General features: G+C 40.4%; 1 protein-coding gene across 1 annotated transcript; it reads right to left on the reverse strand.

Moving 5' to 3' along the window:
- Positions 1-112: 112 nt before the first annotated feature.
- LOC124137654 (multidrug and toxin extrusion protein 1-like) lies at positions 113-18,711 on the reverse strand. The gene is made up of 10 exons (XM_048399150.1): positions 18,639-18,711; positions 11,521-11,633; positions 10,151-10,252; positions 8,901-8,911; positions 6,907-6,977; positions 6,293-6,392; positions 3,908-3,950; positions 3,227-3,271; positions 2,048-2,145; positions 113-245 (listed from the first exon to the last, which is right to left on the reverse strand). The coding sequence occupies exons 1-10, from the start codon at positions 18,688-18,690 to the stop codon at positions 113-115; spliced, it is 768 nt and encodes a 255-aa protein (XP_048255107.1). The 5' UTR covers positions 18,691-18,711.
- Between the last annotated feature and the right edge of the window lie 319 nt (positions 18,712-19,030).

A 19,030-nucleotide genomic window follows, 5' to 3' on the forward strand; every position in this document is an offset into this window, starting at 1 on the left:
AAGTCTGAAGTAAGAAGCATAAGGATTAGTGTGCACTCAACCGTTTAAAGTGTTGTTATAAGCTGTCTAACTATTAGGACGTCTAACTAATGGGAGGACATCATTTAAATTCCTAATAAATAGTGCTGCGCATTGACAAATTGATACCTGCCCAAGTAGAGTTGTGGGTGTTCAATCCATGAATATACAAAGCGTGCATGATGAGGCCTGATCCGTACGCCAGACATATCGCCAGGGCAGCACCGCTACAATAAACGAATGACCTACAATCAATGGACCAGCACTACACAAGTGACTCACTGATGGTTTTTGTCACATACATTAATCTTAGCTAAACCATTTGGAGATCGTTTCCAAATGGGATGCATCCGTGACAAATCTTCTGTCCATTGGAATTCCCAATTTTGACTTGTACCATGTATTCTCGTGTTTGTTGAGGTGGTTATTTCACATGCCTTTGCACGTGTTTGTGACATTATGCAGGATGTGCTGACCGTTTCGCGAACACTCGTATCATCATTATTTGATAGTGACTCATAAACACACGCTCATGATATAGTCGGAATCGTACAATGATAGTGCAAAAGGTTTTGCCGCTCATAATTAAAACCATCTATGAGAGTGTTCAACGCAAGTTCTCGAGTAGAAGAAAAAGCCGGACTGCAATGAAGCATTTACCTCAATCTTTGCGATCAATTTGAAATCACGTAGATTTTATAATGAAATTGTAGAAGCACATGTACCATCCCTTCAAGCCTGCACCAATCACTCTGATTTGATACACAGTGATACTTAGTTGATATGTCGTAGCGATATATACTCACCGCGAAGACACGCGAATACCCTACATGTTGGTTAACATATGAAGACTTACTCATATTCAAGAGATATAAGGTTGGTCCGATGCACAAACGAACTTACTGTTGTGTGAACCGATGCTCATGAACGCATCACATGAGACGTCATTGATCCATTTGTCTCGTGCAAGATTAGCGTGTACAGTTTGGAAATCACGCGCAGCATATCGTGGTGTGTGTGTGTGTGTGTGGCGTGCGTGCGTGCGTACGTGCGTGCGTGCGTGCCTGCGTGCGTGCCTGCGTGTGTGTGTGTGTGTGTGTGTGTGTGTGTGTGTGTGTGTGTGTGTGTGTGTGTGTGTGTGTGTGTGTGAGAGTGTGTGGGGGGGGGATGGGGGTGGGTGGGTGGGGGGTGGGGGGGGGGTGATTCGTCAGAAAATATATATACAGGATAGGAGTTTGAAAATGCTTATTCATATGGAAATACATAACGCTGCTTAATTATGTCCAGGTGCGTATTTACATATACATACTGTATCATGGAACAACAGACATATCCGTTTATATCCAACCTCGTGAATTTAAAGTCTTTTAAGACTTTTAGAAATTAAACGAGTCATCCGTAGTTCGAGACAAACGGAGTGCTGATAAACTCCCAGGCAAAAGAAAGTATGCTCTTGGAAATTGGATTTGACTAAAACATTACAAATGTAATGTTGCCGGAAAACTGCAAATTGGCTAGGATGCCCTTTGTCGGTACCATAAGTTGACCTCGTCTGATATATCGAGTTAAAAGAGTTCACTATACAAACTAACTGTATTCATTTGTAAATAATTAAATTTCTGTTTTGTTCATTGTAATTCCTGCATGCATTCTGATTAGCTGAACTGGTCACGTGTTATTGCATTCATTTCCCAATGAATGTAAACAATTAAGCCACGCCCACTGAAGCGGACTACTTTTATTGCAACGGAATGAAGGGGAATCCCAATATTACAGTCAGGGGAATTCCCTTTCTGCTCACGTCATGCACAGGACATTTAGCGAAATTCATGCATATTCATTGTCCAAATTAAGCTTTGAGACCGAACGTCGAGAAGGACGCGAATCGCTCTCCCGTTTTTTGTCCGCTCCCCTGGTGCTACGCGGATTCATACAGTTTGCTCATCGGTTTTTCGAATCATACCTCAATGAACCGACAGAAATCCCCAGTCAATCCTTCACTAATGTACTAGTGAAGTGTTGAACTTACACCATGTCCAGACCCGCCCAGGGTAGGAACACATACAGGCAGAATAGGTTGAACAGGTTACTAAGCGTAAGGATCAAAAGCGTGGGCAGCACGATACCCTGGAGGAAAGGAAATAAATAATTATAAATTATTATTAATAAAAAATAAATGATACATAATAATAACATATAACAATGAAAATTAAAACAAATATAAATACGTATAATTAAAACACTAATTACTAATCTCAATACTGTCAATGGTGTACTTCACTGACATTCAATGTGCAACAACTATCGAAACAGGAAGATGGAACACATACCACATTCAATCAAATCTGGAAGCTTTTTGAAAACACGATTTTCGAGATGAAGTCCACTAGCTTTTCATGTGTCCAGTATTTAAAACGGAAATGCAACTATGCTGAAAATGTGTAAGCTGTTCAGAACAAATATTATCTGAACGCTGTCAAAAAACATTGAGCAAATGTTAACCACCCCAAAGCGTTTTACTATTTATATCTGCATCCTCATCAAAACCTTAGGTAATATATCACACGCATCTATGTATGAATGAATACTCTACATGCGTTTATGACATCCGTGTACCTGTTATACTGCTGATAGCGGTCAGAGTGTAATGAACTTTTGATTTGTTTTGGGAAGCTTTGCTCATACAGAAACCAGTAACCGTTGTGATTACCCATTCGACATACACTTGACAGAAACAGGCAGGTAAAGATGAGGTGAAATTGGTTTAAGGTCGCGTCCAAGATTATTGCACTTATATAACAACATGCATGCACGTGTGTGTGTGTGGCTGCTTGTACTAGTCCGGACTGATGCCGACTTATAGTGCTAGCTCACCTAGATACTATGCCGCAGTTTAACATTAATACCCCACTCAGACACAGTATACTGACTCAGAGCCGACCTGTCCTTGTTTTAGCTCCTTTATGCCGAGCGCCAGACAGGGTAACAACAAGTACTATCTCCGTGGCCGGGAATCGAACCCATGACATTCCGCTCTCTGGGCTGACGCTCTACCACAAGACCACGGAGGCGGTCGCAGGTAAATGTATTCGATTCACAGGTGTATCATTCTAAGTTGGTATAACTGTTATGTCAAATTACCTTTGAAGCATTAACATATTTGAAGCAGGTCAAAAGACCCTAGATAAAAAAAATTAAGAAACATTACCTGGGCGCAAAGGTATTTGCACATCACCATCATCGCCGCCAGTGCCTAAATTATTACAAGGAATATCTTGACAATTATTGTCTGAATCAACATAAGATATAATTCAATTTCCTTATCTTGACAACGATTGTCTGCATCAATAGTATATATTATTCAGTTGCCTTATCTTAACAACGATTGCCTGCATCAATAGAATATATCATTCAGTGGCCTTATCTTGACAACGATTGTCTGCATCAATAGAATATATCATTCAGTGGCCTTATCTTGACAACGATTGTCTGCATCAAAAGAATATATCATTCAGTGGCCTTATCTTGACAACGATTGTCTGCATCAATAGTATATATCATTCAGTGGCCTTATCTTAACAACGATTGTCTGCATCAATAGTATATATCATTCAGTGGCCTTATCTTGACAACGATTGTCTGCATCAATAGAATATATCATTCAGTGGCCTTATCTTGACAACGATTGTCTGCATCAATAGAATATATCATTCAGTGGCCTTATCTTGGCAACGATTGTCTGCATCAATAGAATATATCATTCATTGCCCTCTATATTTCACATCACCCGGTTAAGAATATTTACATTTTACAATTATATTGGCGAGGCAGTTATTCACAGCAATAGATATTTTATTTATTGAGTAATCAGAGGTAAAGTGAAACTGACCGGTAATCCTGGTATGCAGGTTGTAACATAATTCCCCGTTAATCTGAAATATAGCAATATGAAAATAGATTATCTTGTCTCGAAGTTGACGATATATGTGAGATCCAGAGTACGAGATAGAGTCAGTAAAGTGAGTGAGTGAGCATGGTTTTACGCCGCTTTTAGCAATATTCCAGCAATATCACGACGGGGGACACATATTGCACCCATGTCGGGAATCGAACCAGGGTATTTGGGGCGACAAGCGAACGCTTTAAACACTAGGCTACCCGACCGCCCCGAGTCAGTAAAGTAATATACAGGTACCAGTAGACAGAATGCTAAAGGCGAACATCTGGTGCCATCACTGATTTTCAATTATCCTTTCTTATTATTTTCAATTTACACCCAATGGAATCTGATATTGGAAATTGGTTATTCTCTGGCGTTGTATACTATAAAGACAACTGAAGCAGACTTCATGTACAGTGAACTGTACCATCATATCCCATGAATATTCCGAGATGCAGTGAGCTGGTAATATGGTCATTTACCTGTCGGTTCGCGAAAACCTGGTATCATCCCTTTTGATAGTGATTCATAAACACATGCCGCCATTCTTCAACAAACATTAATCACCTGGGCATCACCCGTACCAGTTGTCCATGTGTGACATTGGCTTGTGTATGGCTAACAGATAAGGGATTAAAGTCATAAATGGAGGATGTTATATGAGTGGTTCATGTCATTCTATGTTTACGACACGAGTGTCTAAATTCCGGTATCATAGGGAAGGAAATAATTACCGGAATTTAGGCACGTGTTGTAAGCATAGTATGACATGAACACGAACATAATGTTCTATTTATTTCCGAAGAAGATGTCTACATACAGAGACGAATTTTAGTGTTTACCTATGAGGACAGCAAGTCGCAACAGCAGCGGAATCACAATTTGTCAAATGACGGCAACACTCTTCAATTATGACGTCGTATCTAGTGTGACGTCTTTACGAACTCACGTCACGGTGAGACTCGAATGACGTTATCAATGCCGGGTTTCCATGTATATATATTAAATTTTTTAAATTTGAAATTTACACGATATACGGCTTTTCCATTGGACGAGAGGTCGGGCACATGGCCGCGAAATTGACGTTCATACATGTAACCGCCACAGGTTCATTAACAACTTCGGAAATCTCTCCCGTCACGTTTATTGTGTCGGCCATTTTGACGTCTTGTACTTGATGTAAATGTATTACGACGCGCTGTCATTGTGACTGACTTATTGAGGTAGTTCTTTTAAGACCTCTCTCATCTAATGGTAATATTATCTGAACACATGTGTTATGTAAGATGTTACTGAAGAGCAAGTTATGTATCCATACGCTCATGTCACCTCTCTTTTTGAGGAACTATTTTATTCCGCGATATAGCTGGTTGTTGTATGGCTGTCAGTGTAAACATTAAGTCACACGTACCAAATAAGATTGTGCTTAGATCTTGGCCTACGTCCTTTGAGGTAAGAAATTGCGATAAAAAATTCTAAGAATTGACTTTCACCTTGTGTGAGTTCATTGGAGTATGAACCTTCATAAAGTGAGAGCCAAACATTGTATGAACGTCGTCGCAAGCTCCGACGTTGATACAGTTTGGCCCTCACTCACACAAAGTGAAGGTCGATTCTTAAATATATACATATATATATATGTATATGACGTCGTATAAAAACGTATCAATTCCAACCATTAGTTACTGATGACAAATTAATTTATTATATTGTGCCACTGTTATTCTAGGTGTGAATAAACATTGCCATAAACAACATGAACGACGTAGGGTTAATATGATTAACTATGTGACTGCACCTGCTACCACATAAAAGAAATAACTAATTTGTTCGTCAATTAGAACCGATGCATTATAATGCTGTATTATAGATTTCATAGACTGGAAAGCCGGCAGTCAGTTGCTGGTATCCATGCCCTGGGCAATAACAGATAATACCCTCGACTTTCTAACTTCACTAAATATTATAAACATCCTTTTGATATGTATCTTATGTTGAGTCTTGACTGGTGAAAATGGTATTCAATCTTACATGTCACTGACTTCAGTTATCTGCATGCTGCATGTGGTCTTTCTCTCGCCCGCTGTCACCGAATTCGTTTTATACCGGGACTGCAGTCGTTTGTTTGTCACTACAGGGTATCCCGATGTTGTTTTATTCTTTCTCGTATTTCTTGAATTCAGACGGTTTATAGGTTAGTCTAACACTACTCCTTGGCTTGGGTAAAAAAAGTCCAAACCTCGAGCTCGGGATAGAGGCTTTTCCCGAGCCGTGTTCTAACTATAACATCAAAACATTGTTAGAATAGATATAATATCAGAAACTAATTATCACCTGGATAAGGTTGGGTCCTGTCCAAAAGCCAACAGTATGCGTTCGACGTTCATGAAGAGGGCAACACAGGGAAAACATGCCAATATGTTGATCAACAGGGCTAAAATGAAACCATGAATCAGTTTGAATTTCCCTTTTCATTGAAAAGATAGATGAGGCTAACTTGGATATGTTACTGTCCATACCATTTACATTAAAAGGGCGTTATAGTAAGTATTATTTCCCTGGCTCCGGTTTAATGCGTCATCTGGTGTGTGATATCTAACAGTACTGGTATTAACCGTATTAACATGTAAGTATTATTTCCCTGGCTCCGGTTTAATGCGTCATCTGGTGTGTGATATCTAACAGTACTGGTATTAACCGTATTAACATGTAAGTATTATTTCCCTGGCTCCGGTTTAATGCGTCATCTGGTGTGTGATATCTAACAGTACTGGTATTAACCGTATTAACATGTAAGTATTATTTCCCTGGCTCCGGTTTAATGCGTCATCTGGTGTGTAATATCTAACAGTACTGGTATTACCCGTATTAACATGTACGTTTTATTTACAGATTCGCTGTCATATTCAGTGTATTAAAAATATTGTGTTATCAATAGATTTTCCTACCTCTTTGAAGCAAAATACCAAGGTTCTTTTTGTTGGTACTACCATATGTCTGAAACCGAACATGTAACATGCTACAATATGCAATTTACACATGCTTAGTTTTATTTTTTATTTATCCCACGCCCACTCCGACTCCTACTCCAACTCCCTCTCCCTCTCCCTCTCCCTATGCCGCCCCCACTCCCTCTTCAACTCCCGCTCCCTATCCCCCCCCCCACTCCCTCTCCCGCTCCCTCTCCCACTCCCTCTCCCACTCCCTATCCCGCCCCCCACTCCCTCTCCAACTCCCGCTCCCTATCCCCCCCCCCCCCACTCCCTCTCCCGCTCCCTCTCCCACTCCCTCTCCCTCTCCCTATGCCGCCCCCCACTCCCTCTCCAACTCCCGCTCCCTATCCCCCCCCCCCCCTCCCTCTCCCGCTCCCTCTCCCACTCCCTCTCCCTCTCCCTATGCCGCCCCCCACTCCCTCTCCCACTCCCTCTCCCTCTCCCTATGCCGCCCCCCACTCCCTCTCCAACTCCCGCTCCCTATCCCCCCCCCACTCCCTCTCCCGCTCCCTCTCCCACTCCCTATCCCACCCCCCACTCCCTCTCGCACTCCCACTCCCGAGTATTAAACGTGGGTCCCTAAGTAATTAATTCGGACATTTGTCACCCTTTACTACGTTTCTATATAACCTGAACCGCAAAAGAAACGTCACCATGGATAGATATGTGAGAAACCTTATTTGTCCAAAAACTGTAAACATACTTTGAGAGATATTAAAGAGATGAAACTTGGCAAAACTGATCATCAAGGTTGAAATTAAAGTGTCAAATGTTCTTAAAGTGAAACACAACACTAGTCTATGAGAAAATGGTATCACAAGCCAGTATCTCGTGTGTCCGCCATGTGCATTGATGACTGCCGTGCAACGTCGATACATGGAATGGATGAGGCGGGTGATGAAGGCCAGAGGCTCTTGAGCCCACACTCTGAGGAACGCCTGACGCAGTTCACCTGCAGTTGTCGGCCTTGGTCGGACGTCATTCAGCCGTCTTTGAATCTCGTCCCACAGGTGCTCAATGGGATTTAAATCGGGACTGAGGGCAGGCCACTGCATGGTTCTGATGCCATTCTGCTGGAGGAGGTCTCCTGATGCTCCCGCAGTGTCTGTAACGCCATAGGCGCATAGCCCCTCCCTGGTGTTGCCTAGCTCATCCATATCTTTGCCCGCCTTGCTTTCAGGCTGGATTCATAGAGCCGGTTTTAACGGTATATGTTGAAATTTGCCTTCCTGTTATTGTACGGAATTCTCTATTGATAACAGGAACAGATTTGAATCTACTGGACAGTGCAATTCATGTAATGAGACGAGCTTGTCTAGGTGTTGTTTTCTTAGGACTGCAACACCCAGGTCTCATCATTGCAACCCCCACCCGTTCGACGGTACTTGTCCCACAGTCGAACACTTGCAACTTGTGATACTGATGCAGTTGCATTAGTGATTGTGAGTAAAAGACGCGCACACTTTGGCTTCTGTGTGCACACTGTGTGAAATAGGCCATTGTGATTGGATGTTGCGTTCCGACGTAAATGCCAGCTCAACGATACATTGCAAACAGGAACTATAGTATTGTTCATGAAACTGGAAACGAAACAAACAACGAATCGATAACTCATCACACAATTTTTAACTCTTCTACTGATTAATATAAAGCATTCATTCAGACATGTAATGTGATGTGTTTAGGCTCTAATATTATTTTAATATATTACTATATTTAACTAATAGTATAGTATTGTTCATGAAACTGGAAACGAAACAAACAACGAATCGATAACTCATCACACAATTGTTAACTCTTCTACTCATTAATATAATGCATTCATTCAGACATGTAATGTGATGTGTTTACGGTCTAATATTATTTTAATATATTTTTTCGACATATTTACCTGGGAGAACAGCGTATCACAAGCAGTGTTAATACCGACCACTATCGAACAACCAAACACATCGATGACCTGGAGCATGAATAGAACATATATGTACTGTGCGTATGGTGAATGTTGGTATAGGCTCAAGTTTGTGAAAAATAGATGTAAGTTCTCTTATGCTCATATAAAAAGCTACACGTGTTCTTTAAAAAGACGTTTTCTTTGTTTTTAAAATGTTAATTTATTTAAAGCCTCTGCACTGGTCACATACTTTTTATCACAATTCAATTATTCTCGAGGGGAATCAAATTAAAATAAGTATATGATATGCAATTTTCTGAAAACCATATGAACAAATATCAAGAAAAGCAGCTGATGGAAGCTCATGTATTTTTATCATTTCAGTAAATTTAACGTATTGTGTGCTCAGGACGTTTATCATATTCTGGATAGTGTTATTGATTCTATAAACCGATGAAACATACTTGATATCATAAATATTGGAATACGATAAATATTCAAATGAGAACAACGTGCAGGAACTACCTTAATAAACTTCATACACCGCCGTGATACCTGCTTGCTCAATAAAATATTGCCTAACGTTCCAAATAAGTTAAAGATAGGGGTTTCCAGATGGTTATATATCTCTTTATAATATCATGGCTACAAATCATTTGACTTTGGTAAAAGTTAGGAAGTGAGACGGGTCAAAGACTGGGACCTAGCACTGTCCCCAAATGAGGTTTCCAAGGTCACTTCAGAGAATGTCAATATGTCTTAAACCTCAGTTATGTTTTAATTAATTGTATGACCCCAGTTCGTTTCCGTATAGCTATAAAATATTATGAATAATCAATATATACAGTAAACTACGGTTATAACGAACACGCTTATAACGAACTGACGGATATAACGAACTTACTGTTTTGGTCCCGACTATTTGCTGTTGTTACACTGTATATATGCTTATAACGAACTACGGTTATAACGAACTAAAAGTAGTACAGTAAACTACGGTTATAACGACCACGGTTATAACGAACTGACGGATATAACGAACTTACTTTTTTGGTCCCGACTATTTGCTGTAGTTATGCTGTATATATGCTTATAACGAACTACGGTTATAACAAACTAAAATTAGTAGTCCCTTTGAGTTCGTTATAACCGTACTTTACTGTAGTCCCTTTGAGCTCGTTATAACCGTACTTTACTGTACTCTGATCGCCATTGGCTCTCATAATATAATTACTGTTCCTCATTGATGACATTTACGATGCCCAAACTATATCAATAATAATCTCAGCATATGCAACAACATACAGCCTGTCCAAGAGCTGTAGCGTCCAGCTGGAGTGTGCCAAGATGACCGGTAAACATGGCATTGGTGACGAGGATAAGTTGCTCCAGTGTTGAGGACACGGTCTGTAATGTCAAACCGTAAACTTGATAAAATAGACTTGTTATGAATTCTAACGTAAACTCAAACGTTCACCGCTGCTCTCATTCGTGACCAACTCGTGTTATTCCGGGACAAGCCGAATAGCGACTCGTGCACCCCTCATGGCCATTTCTGCGACCGGGCTCCGTTTTAGCGCAAACGGGCATACCCAAAACAATTGTCAACGCGTTGCGTAATGGTTCGAATGTTATTTCCCCATATAATATATATATTTCAGATGCAATTTAAAGCACATTTGGACGTGCGGAATTATACAGTATGATTGAACACATTTAACTGTGTCTTGGGTATATTTTAGATGCAAGACATATGTAAAATCAAACATTATTTGTGAGGGATTCTTTGACGAAGAACTTAAAATCATCCGCGCATTCTGATTGGTTTGTCGTATTTTCGGACATAACATTCATCGATAGGGGGACGAGTCTTCTTGCAGGTTACGGAAAGGGGCGAGTTGTGACGGATGCGCTGCTCTAGATTGCCTTATATATACTGCTTCCCTTTTTGCGAAGATATTTCTTTTATTTCTATGAAACACAAAACCGATTCTCCAAATATGTAAACTGTACATTTAATAGTCATATGATCCCTATCAAAAGTTGGATAGTATATAAACACATATGATATTCTGTGTTGCGGTATTCTTGTATTCACAATGATCCTGAAATCTTTCGAGCTATGCATAGTGTGTGTGAGTGAGTTGGGTTTGACGCCGCTTTTAACAGTATTCCAGTTATATTACGGCGTGCCTGCTTAATGTGGGAGGAAATCCCGAAGTGATGTAGGTCTCAGACGTAAACCTCTTCGGTGAAACCCACGAGCACGGATATGGTGCTGACAAACCTAGAAACATAATCGGGGCGAACCGGGATTCGAACCCACAATCATAGGTTTGTGGCGTGCCCAAGGGACGCATCTTTGCACAACGAATCGCGGCGCATTAGACGACTGGGCCACCCGTGCCCCTGAGCTATGCATAATGTTATTGCAATTAATCTGATACACTACAACTGATTAAGGTTTTGTATTGACTTTGTGTCTGGTCACATGCGATATTCCGCCGATAATCACGGATTTTTCAGTTATCCTTTCATAGTATTCATAATCTATTACTAAATTGCATTTTTTTGCCATATGGGATCTGTTTCAGCAGAAATACGAGACTGATGATTCTCTGACGTTGACGTTGACGTCTTGAATTGGTATTTATTTGCATCATTGTGTAACTTACCACAGGCCAGGCCAGGGTCAGCATCGCCCGGAGTTCATCTTTGTAAGCCTTTGAGAACTTCCACTTGTTAAGTCTCAAACACCGATGATATGTCTTTGGAGCGGTCTCTTCTGCTGCACACAAATACCATCGGAAATAATTATCGTAATTCCATTTACAGTGAAAAAAAACAACAGGATTAAAAGGTTTGAGTACACGTGCCCTTATTATGTCATATCTGTTCATATATCTCTCTCTCACACACATACCTTGTGTTATATCTCTCTCACACTCAAACAAATATACCTTCATATCTCTCTCTCACAAACATATCTTGTCGTGTCATACTCTCCCTCTCTCTCCCTCTCACAACCTCCCCCACTCTCTCAAACGCATATACCTTGTTATGTCATATTTCTTCATATATCTCTATCCCTCTCACTCTTCCCACTCCCTCCTCTCTCTCTCTCTCACTCTCTCTCTCTCTCTCTCTCTCTCTCTCTCTCTCTCTCTCTCTCTCTCTCTCTCTCTCCCTCTCTCAACCTCTCCCACTCTCTCAAACGCATATACCTTGTTATGTCATATTTCTTCATATATCTCTATCCCTCTCACTCTTCTCACTCCCTCCTCTATCTCTCTCTCTCTCTCTCTCTCTCTCTCTCTCTCTCTCTCTCTCTCTCTCTCTCTCTCTCTCTAAAACACATATACCTTGTTATGTCATATTTCTTCATATCTCTCTCTCACAAACATACCTTGTTGTGTCATATTTCCCATCCAACTCTTCTTATTCCCTCCCCTCCCTCTCTCTCCCTCTCTCACAAACAGATATACCTTGTTGTGTCATATCTCTTCATACCTCTCTTTCACACACATACCTTGTTACGTCATATTTCTTCATATATCTCTCTCCCTGTCTCTCTCTCACTCTTCTCACTCCCTCCCCTATCTCTCTCCCTCTCTCTCTCTCAAACACATATACCTTGTTATGTCATATCTCTTCATAATTCTCTCACAAACATACCTTGTTGTGTCATATATCCCACCCCTCTCTTCTTACTCCCTCTCTCTCCCTCTCTCTCTCCCTCTCTCTCAAACAGATATACCTTGTTGTGTCATATATATATTTCTCTCACACCCTTCTAACTGCATATCTCTATCTTCCTATCTTTCTGTCTCCCTTTCTCTCTCTCTCCCCCCTCTATCTCTCTCTCTTTCTCAAACAGATATACCTTGTTATATCATATTTCTCTTCTTACTCCCTCCCCTCCCTCTCTCTCCCTCTCTCTCTCCCTCTCTCTCAAACAGATATACCTTGTTGTGTCATATATATATTTCTCTCACACCCTTCTAACTGCCTATCTCTATCTTTCTATCTTTCTGTCTCCCTTTCTCTCTCTCTCCCTCAACCCCCCCCCCCCCCTCTCTCTCTCTCTCTCTTTCTCAAACAGATATACCTTGTTATATCATATTTCTTCATATCTCTCTCTCACAAACATACTTGTTGTGTCAAATTTCCCATCCCACTCTTCTTACTCCCCCCCCCCCCCCCCCCTCTCGCTCTCCCTCTCTCCCTCTCTCTGAAACAGATATACCTTGTTGTGTCATATCTCTTCATACTTCTCTCTCACACACATACCTTGTTGTGTCATACTTCTCTCTCTCTCTCTCTCTCTCTCTCTCTCTCCCTCTCTCTCAAACACATATACCTTGTTATGTCATATCTCTTCATAATTCTCTCTCATAAACATACCTTGTTGTGGCATACTTCTCTCTCTCTCGCCCTCTCTCTCAAACACATATACCTTGTTATGTCATATCTCTTCATAATTCTCTCTCACAAACATACCTTGTTGTGTCATACTTCTCTCTCTCTCTCTCTCTCTCTCTCCCTCTCTCTCAAACACATATACCTTGTTATGTCATATCTCTTCATAATTCTCTCTCACAAACATACCGTGTTGTGTCATACTTCTCTCTCTCTCGCCCTCTCTCTCAAATACATATACCTTGTTATGTCATATCTCTTCATAATTCTCTCTCACACACATACCTTGTTATGTCATATTTCCCATCCCACTCTTCTCACTCCCTCCACTCCCTCTCTCTCAAACACATATACCTTGTTATGTCATATCTCTTTATAATTCTCTCTCACACACATACCTAGTTGTGTCATACTTCTCTCTCTCTCGCTCTCTCTCTCAAATACATATACCTTGTTATGTCATATCTCTTCATAATTCTCTCTCACACACATACCTAGTTGTGTCATACTTATCTCTCTCTCTCTCTCTCTCTCTCTCTCTCTCTCTCTCTCTCTCTCTCTCACTCCCCTCCCCACCCACATCGATCGCTCTCTCTCTCTCAAACACATATACCGTGTTATGTCATATTTCTTCATATCACTCTCTCACAAACTTACTTTCTTGTGCCATATTTCTCCCTCACTCTTCTCACTCCCTCCCCTCCCACTCTCTGAAACATATACCTTATATTTCTTCATATCCCTCTCTTAAACACACTCTCTCACTCTTCTCACTCACTCCCTCTCTCTTACTCTCTCTATCTCAAACACACTCTCTCACTTCTCACTCACCCTCCCTCTCTCTCCCTCTCTCTCAAACACACTTTCTCCCTCTTCTCTCTCCCTCTCTCTCTCACTCTCTCTCGCTCACCTTTCTCTCAAACACACAAACCTTGTTATGTCACATCTCTTCATATCTTTCTCTCACAAAATTACCTTGTTGTGTCTCATATTTCTCTCTCATTCTTCTCACTCCCCCTCTCTCTCATCTCTCCCTCAAACAGATCTACTTTGTTATGTCATATCTCTCTCTCACAAAAAGACCTTGTTGTGTCACATTTCTCTCTCTCACTCTTCTCCCTCCCTCCCCTCGTTTTCTCTCTCTCTCCCTCTCTTTCTCTCTCTCTCTCTCATACACACATACATACCTTGTTCTGTAGTCTACCATTCTCTCTCACACACATACCTATCATACCTTGTTATATTTAATCATTTTTACAAATCTCTTTTTATATCTATCCTTCATTACCAACTGTTTCACATCATATCTGTTAGGTACAAACAATGCAGATGTTACACATTACTCTCAATATGTAAATTAGATTAGTCCTATAAAGATGTGGGGGTTTCCACTTTGCCAGTCGCTATTGTTCAGATATAGAAATCACTTAACCGTGACAATTCCCTATACAATAGGGGATTAGGTTATAGGTTAAAAATCTATATAGCCAGCCAAAAATATAAAAGAAATAGTAAATAACATAGGTTGTTTTTTCACTTCTAATTCTATAATTCTGGTGATATATTAATATTTAATAATAATATCGAACTGTTGTTTTGTTTATTTTATTGTATAATTACATTCATATCATTCGGAATTCATATTTTATTCACAAATGCTGTAGCCGGCTAATCAATATGTACATCACAAAATTAATTTATTCACATCAGCATAGCATATACAAACATAATACACGAACAACACGTGAAACAGCATCTTCACTGATGACATGGAAACAGACTTCAGTCAGCTCACCACTAACCAGTGACGAGAACAAGCGATAGGCAAAGTGGGACTGGGGGCAGGGCACTGCATGGTTCTGATGCCATTCTGCTGGAGGAAGTCTCTTAATGCTCTCGCAGTGTGGGCACGGGCGTTATCATCCTGAAACTCGTAGTTGCGGCGACGTGCCAAATGAGGTATGACGTGTGGTCTCAAGACTTGATCAATGTACCGAGCTGCTGTGACACCATTGTCTCTCCCTGGACCGATGTTCTGGGAGACCAAAGGGCCGACCCTCTGTTCAAGACCAATTCCACCCCACACCATGATGCCCGGACCACCCAGCGAGTCTCCATCAACAACACAAGCATCCGAATAACGTTCCCCGCGGCGTCGCCAGACTCTCTCTCTCTCTCTCTCTCTCTCTCTCTCTCTCTCTCTCTCTCTCTCTCTGCCATCTGCTGTTGAGATACAGTAACGACTCTGTGTGCTGTGTTGCCCACTGAAGGCGGTCCCGGCAATGACGTGGTGTCAGAATGGGTCCTCGGTGTGGCCTGTGACAGTGGAGGTGGCTGCTCGTCAATCGTCGACGCACGGTGTCCGCACTAATGTGTAGCTGGTGTGTCCCCATGGTCTGTTGAGCTGTTTCCGCAGCAGTAACAAAGCGATTTTGAAGATACTGTAGCACAATCTGACGATCCTGACGTCGGGTGGTGACCCTTGGTCTTCCACTACGTGGTCGGTCATCTGTGGTGTTGTGGTCTGGTACCGTTGATGGAGCCTTTATATGGTCCTTACGTGGACTTGAAATGCATTGGCTACTTGCCGGGCGGTTTGTCCAGCTTGCAATCGTCCAAGGGCTTGGTGTCGCTGATTTCTTGTCAATCTTGGCATGTGGTAGCAATTCAATAACGAATGAATGTTGTCCGATCTGGGTGGAATTTTTTAGGGCAAGAAATGGGGGAACGCATGTGCATATCAATTTACTCGGAACTCACGTGCATCGTAAATCGGGTTACCATAGCCGTTGCCGTGATGCGGTTTTATTATCATCTGCTTTGGGTTTTTTTATCATCAAATTTCATTTTTCCGGAAAAGGAATTGTTAAATTTTAGAAACTTTGACAAAAGATATTTAAATTACAACTGTTCATGCAATGTTACTTTGGGTGACGTTTCTATTGCGGTTCAGTATATATGGGGTATATATATATGAAATTTTCTTTTGAAATTATTGTTGCGTTTCCTTCCCCTTTATGTTGTGCGTGCTATGCGACGCACAACAGTAGTATTTGTTAGTATAATTGAGCGTCGCCTAAGACGACTATGTAAGGTAAAGTTTTTATTGCACCTGAAGATTTACACGTCACTTGTTGCTTAAAACAGCTGTGGTACATGTACATGTTATGCGTACTGATGGTTAATGTTTGTTGTAGAAGATTAGACTTGAAGAGTTTACACTCATTGACATTTTGAAAAGCATGAATAATTACCGGTATTTTAGCACGATTGTCGTAAACATAGTGTGGCATGAACACGAACATAGTGTTCTATTTATTACCGTCTACATACAGAGACGAATTTTAGTGTTTATATATGAGGACAGCAAGTCGCAACAGCAATGGGATCACAATTTGTGAAATGACGGCAACATTCTTCAGCTATGACGTCGTTTCTAGTGTGACGTCATTCCGACCTCAACTCTAAATGAGACTCGAATGACGTTAACAATGCCGGGTTTATATTTTTAGTATTCTATAATAAGTGCATACGTCACATGTTGCTCAAAACAGCTCTGGTACACGCTGTGTGTACTGATGGATAATGTTTGTTACAGAAGACTAAAATTTAAGAGTTTACACTCATTGACATTTTGAACGGCATGAATTCATTGGAACCCGGATCATCACTATATTAGAACCATTTTGGTCAGAATGATGGGTTTTTTACACAGAGTGGATTTATATCAATTTGCATTACACCTTGTCAAAGAGTTATATCTAAACGTATCAATTCCAACCATCAGTTACTGATGACAAATTAATTTATTATATTGTGGCACTGTTATTCTAGGTGTGAATAATCATTGCCATAAACAACATGAACGAAGCGGGGTTAATATAATTAACTATCTGACTGCACCTGTTACCACATAAAAGAAATACTAACTGTTATTTATTCGGCAATTATTTCCAATGCATTATAATGCTGTATTATAGATTTCATAAACTGAAAAGCCGGCAGTCAGTTGCTGGTATCCATGCCCTGGGCAATAACAGATAATACCCTCGAGTTTCTAACTTCACTAAATATTATAAACATCCTTTTAATATGTGTCTTATGTTGAGTCTTGACCTGTGAAAAAATGGTATTCAATCTTACATGTCATGTGTGTGTATATAGATACTAAACGTCTGTCATCTTCGTGTTGCGCCATCCCTGTTTGCAACATATTCATAGCGCGTCGTGGCTGATTGTCAGCAAGCCGTGGCATTGTGTAAGCGTTCTTTACGGTTAAACGAAAGAGTTTTTACGAGCACCTGATAGCTGAACAGTCATTGTGTGCTGTTCACATTACAAAACAACGTGTGTGAGTATCATGCTCCCAACAACCCGCAAACACCCAAATTGTGCGCCATGTATATTATCGTATCCTTAACGACATATTCAGTTGCAGTAGATTGTGTACAGCCTAATTATAACCCTTCACAAGAAACCCCTGACAAATTCCACTACCTGCACGTGTAAATTGAATTAAACTTTCCCAAGAAAACAAATCAAGCAGATGTCAAAGTTCATCGATATTAACTCTACCAAAGACAATAAAACCGTTTTTGACATGCTACATGAAAAAGATCATGTACACGGGGTTTTTTCATGTAGCAGTGCAAAAACATACTTTCCATCAACGAAATTTTCTTTTGAAATTATTGTTGCCATCTATGCGTTTCATTCCCTAACTGTGTTGCATAAATCATGCTTCTTAATTCTTTCTGTTTACTTGTAAGCAGTAGAACCTCTGCACTTGAATGCAGAAGGCATAGTTCATAATTAAGAAATCGTTATTACTTTCAATGAAATCAGTAAACTACTATTTTGCCTTTTATGCCCAAAAGAATTTGTTTCGGCAGATATTATCTCTGGCGTTTCACGACACGATTTGGTTCTCCTCCGAACATCTAAACGGGTAAACATTGTAACGAAACGGGAACTGGAATCACAAGTCAACTATGTAAGAAAGTTCATATGGAGAACGTATATCACTCGCAATTCTCTGAAAATGTTAAATGTTTTGAAAACTGACATTCCAGAAGAATGCCATTGCTTTCCTAAAAGGAATATCATTGCATATTAATGTCAAACATTAATGGGTAATACTATTACATTAAGAGAACTATGTTGCACATAATCATGTTGGAGTATCAGTAAGCGTTACATGCATATGAAAGCATATACTGTAGAATGTGCCTAGTGTTTTAATACCAAACACAACACACCACCATGCAATCTGCATGATGAACATGTGATCGATGGTAGTTACCTAGAAGAGTAATATGGAATTAATCACCATTTCTAAATACTGTAACTTTCTACAAATGGTTAAAGGACAAACCTTTTTGTTCTTCATCAGAATTTGAAGAGTCCATTACTCCTGCCAACCCCATAGAACAGCCGTGTGGACGACGTTCAGTCTGCCACAGCTGCTGGCAAGGTGAATGTGGATAATGTATTCTTGTGACGTTAGCTATAAATTAAAAGCGTATGTAGGTGGTATGTGTATGATATATTAAGGATATACACTTTTTGCTTTAGTTTATGATTTTAAACACTAACTGATATTACTGTCCAAATTTATAGCAACTGTATTCAACACCAAAAGCTCTGCTCCAATAGATACTCATCATTAGTTCACGGGTTGTATAAATATAAGCGACAAAACCCTTTCCATTGCCACACGAAATCTCTGCTAATAGCATTCGATGGTACGATTCTGACTATATCATG

Source organism: Haliotis rufescens, unplaced genomic scaffold, assembly GCF_023055435.1.
Source record: "Haliotis rufescens isolate VD_foot unplaced genomic scaffold, xgHalRufe1.0.p SCAF_19, whole genome shotgun sequence".
Classification (NCBI taxonomy): domain Eukaryota; kingdom Metazoa; phylum Mollusca; class Gastropoda; order Lepetellida; family Haliotidae; genus Haliotis; species Haliotis rufescens.

What these genes read in the sequence shown, in the direction of transcription:
- LOC124137654 (XM_048399150.1), bottom strand. Translation starts at nt 18,690, where the DNA reads ATGGGGTTGGCAGGAGTAATGGACTCTTCAAATTCTGATGAAGAACAA. An exon ending in CCTGCATACCAGGATTACCG is followed by an intron (nt 3,272 to 3,907) that starts GTCAGTTTCACT and finishes GTAATAATTTAG; the next exon opens with GCACTGGCGGCGATGATGGT. An exon ending in GCAAATACCTTTGCGCCCAG is followed by an intron (nt 2,146 to 3,226) that starts GTAATGTTTCTT and finishes CCTTTCCTCCAG; the next exon opens with GGTATCGTGCTGCCCACGCT.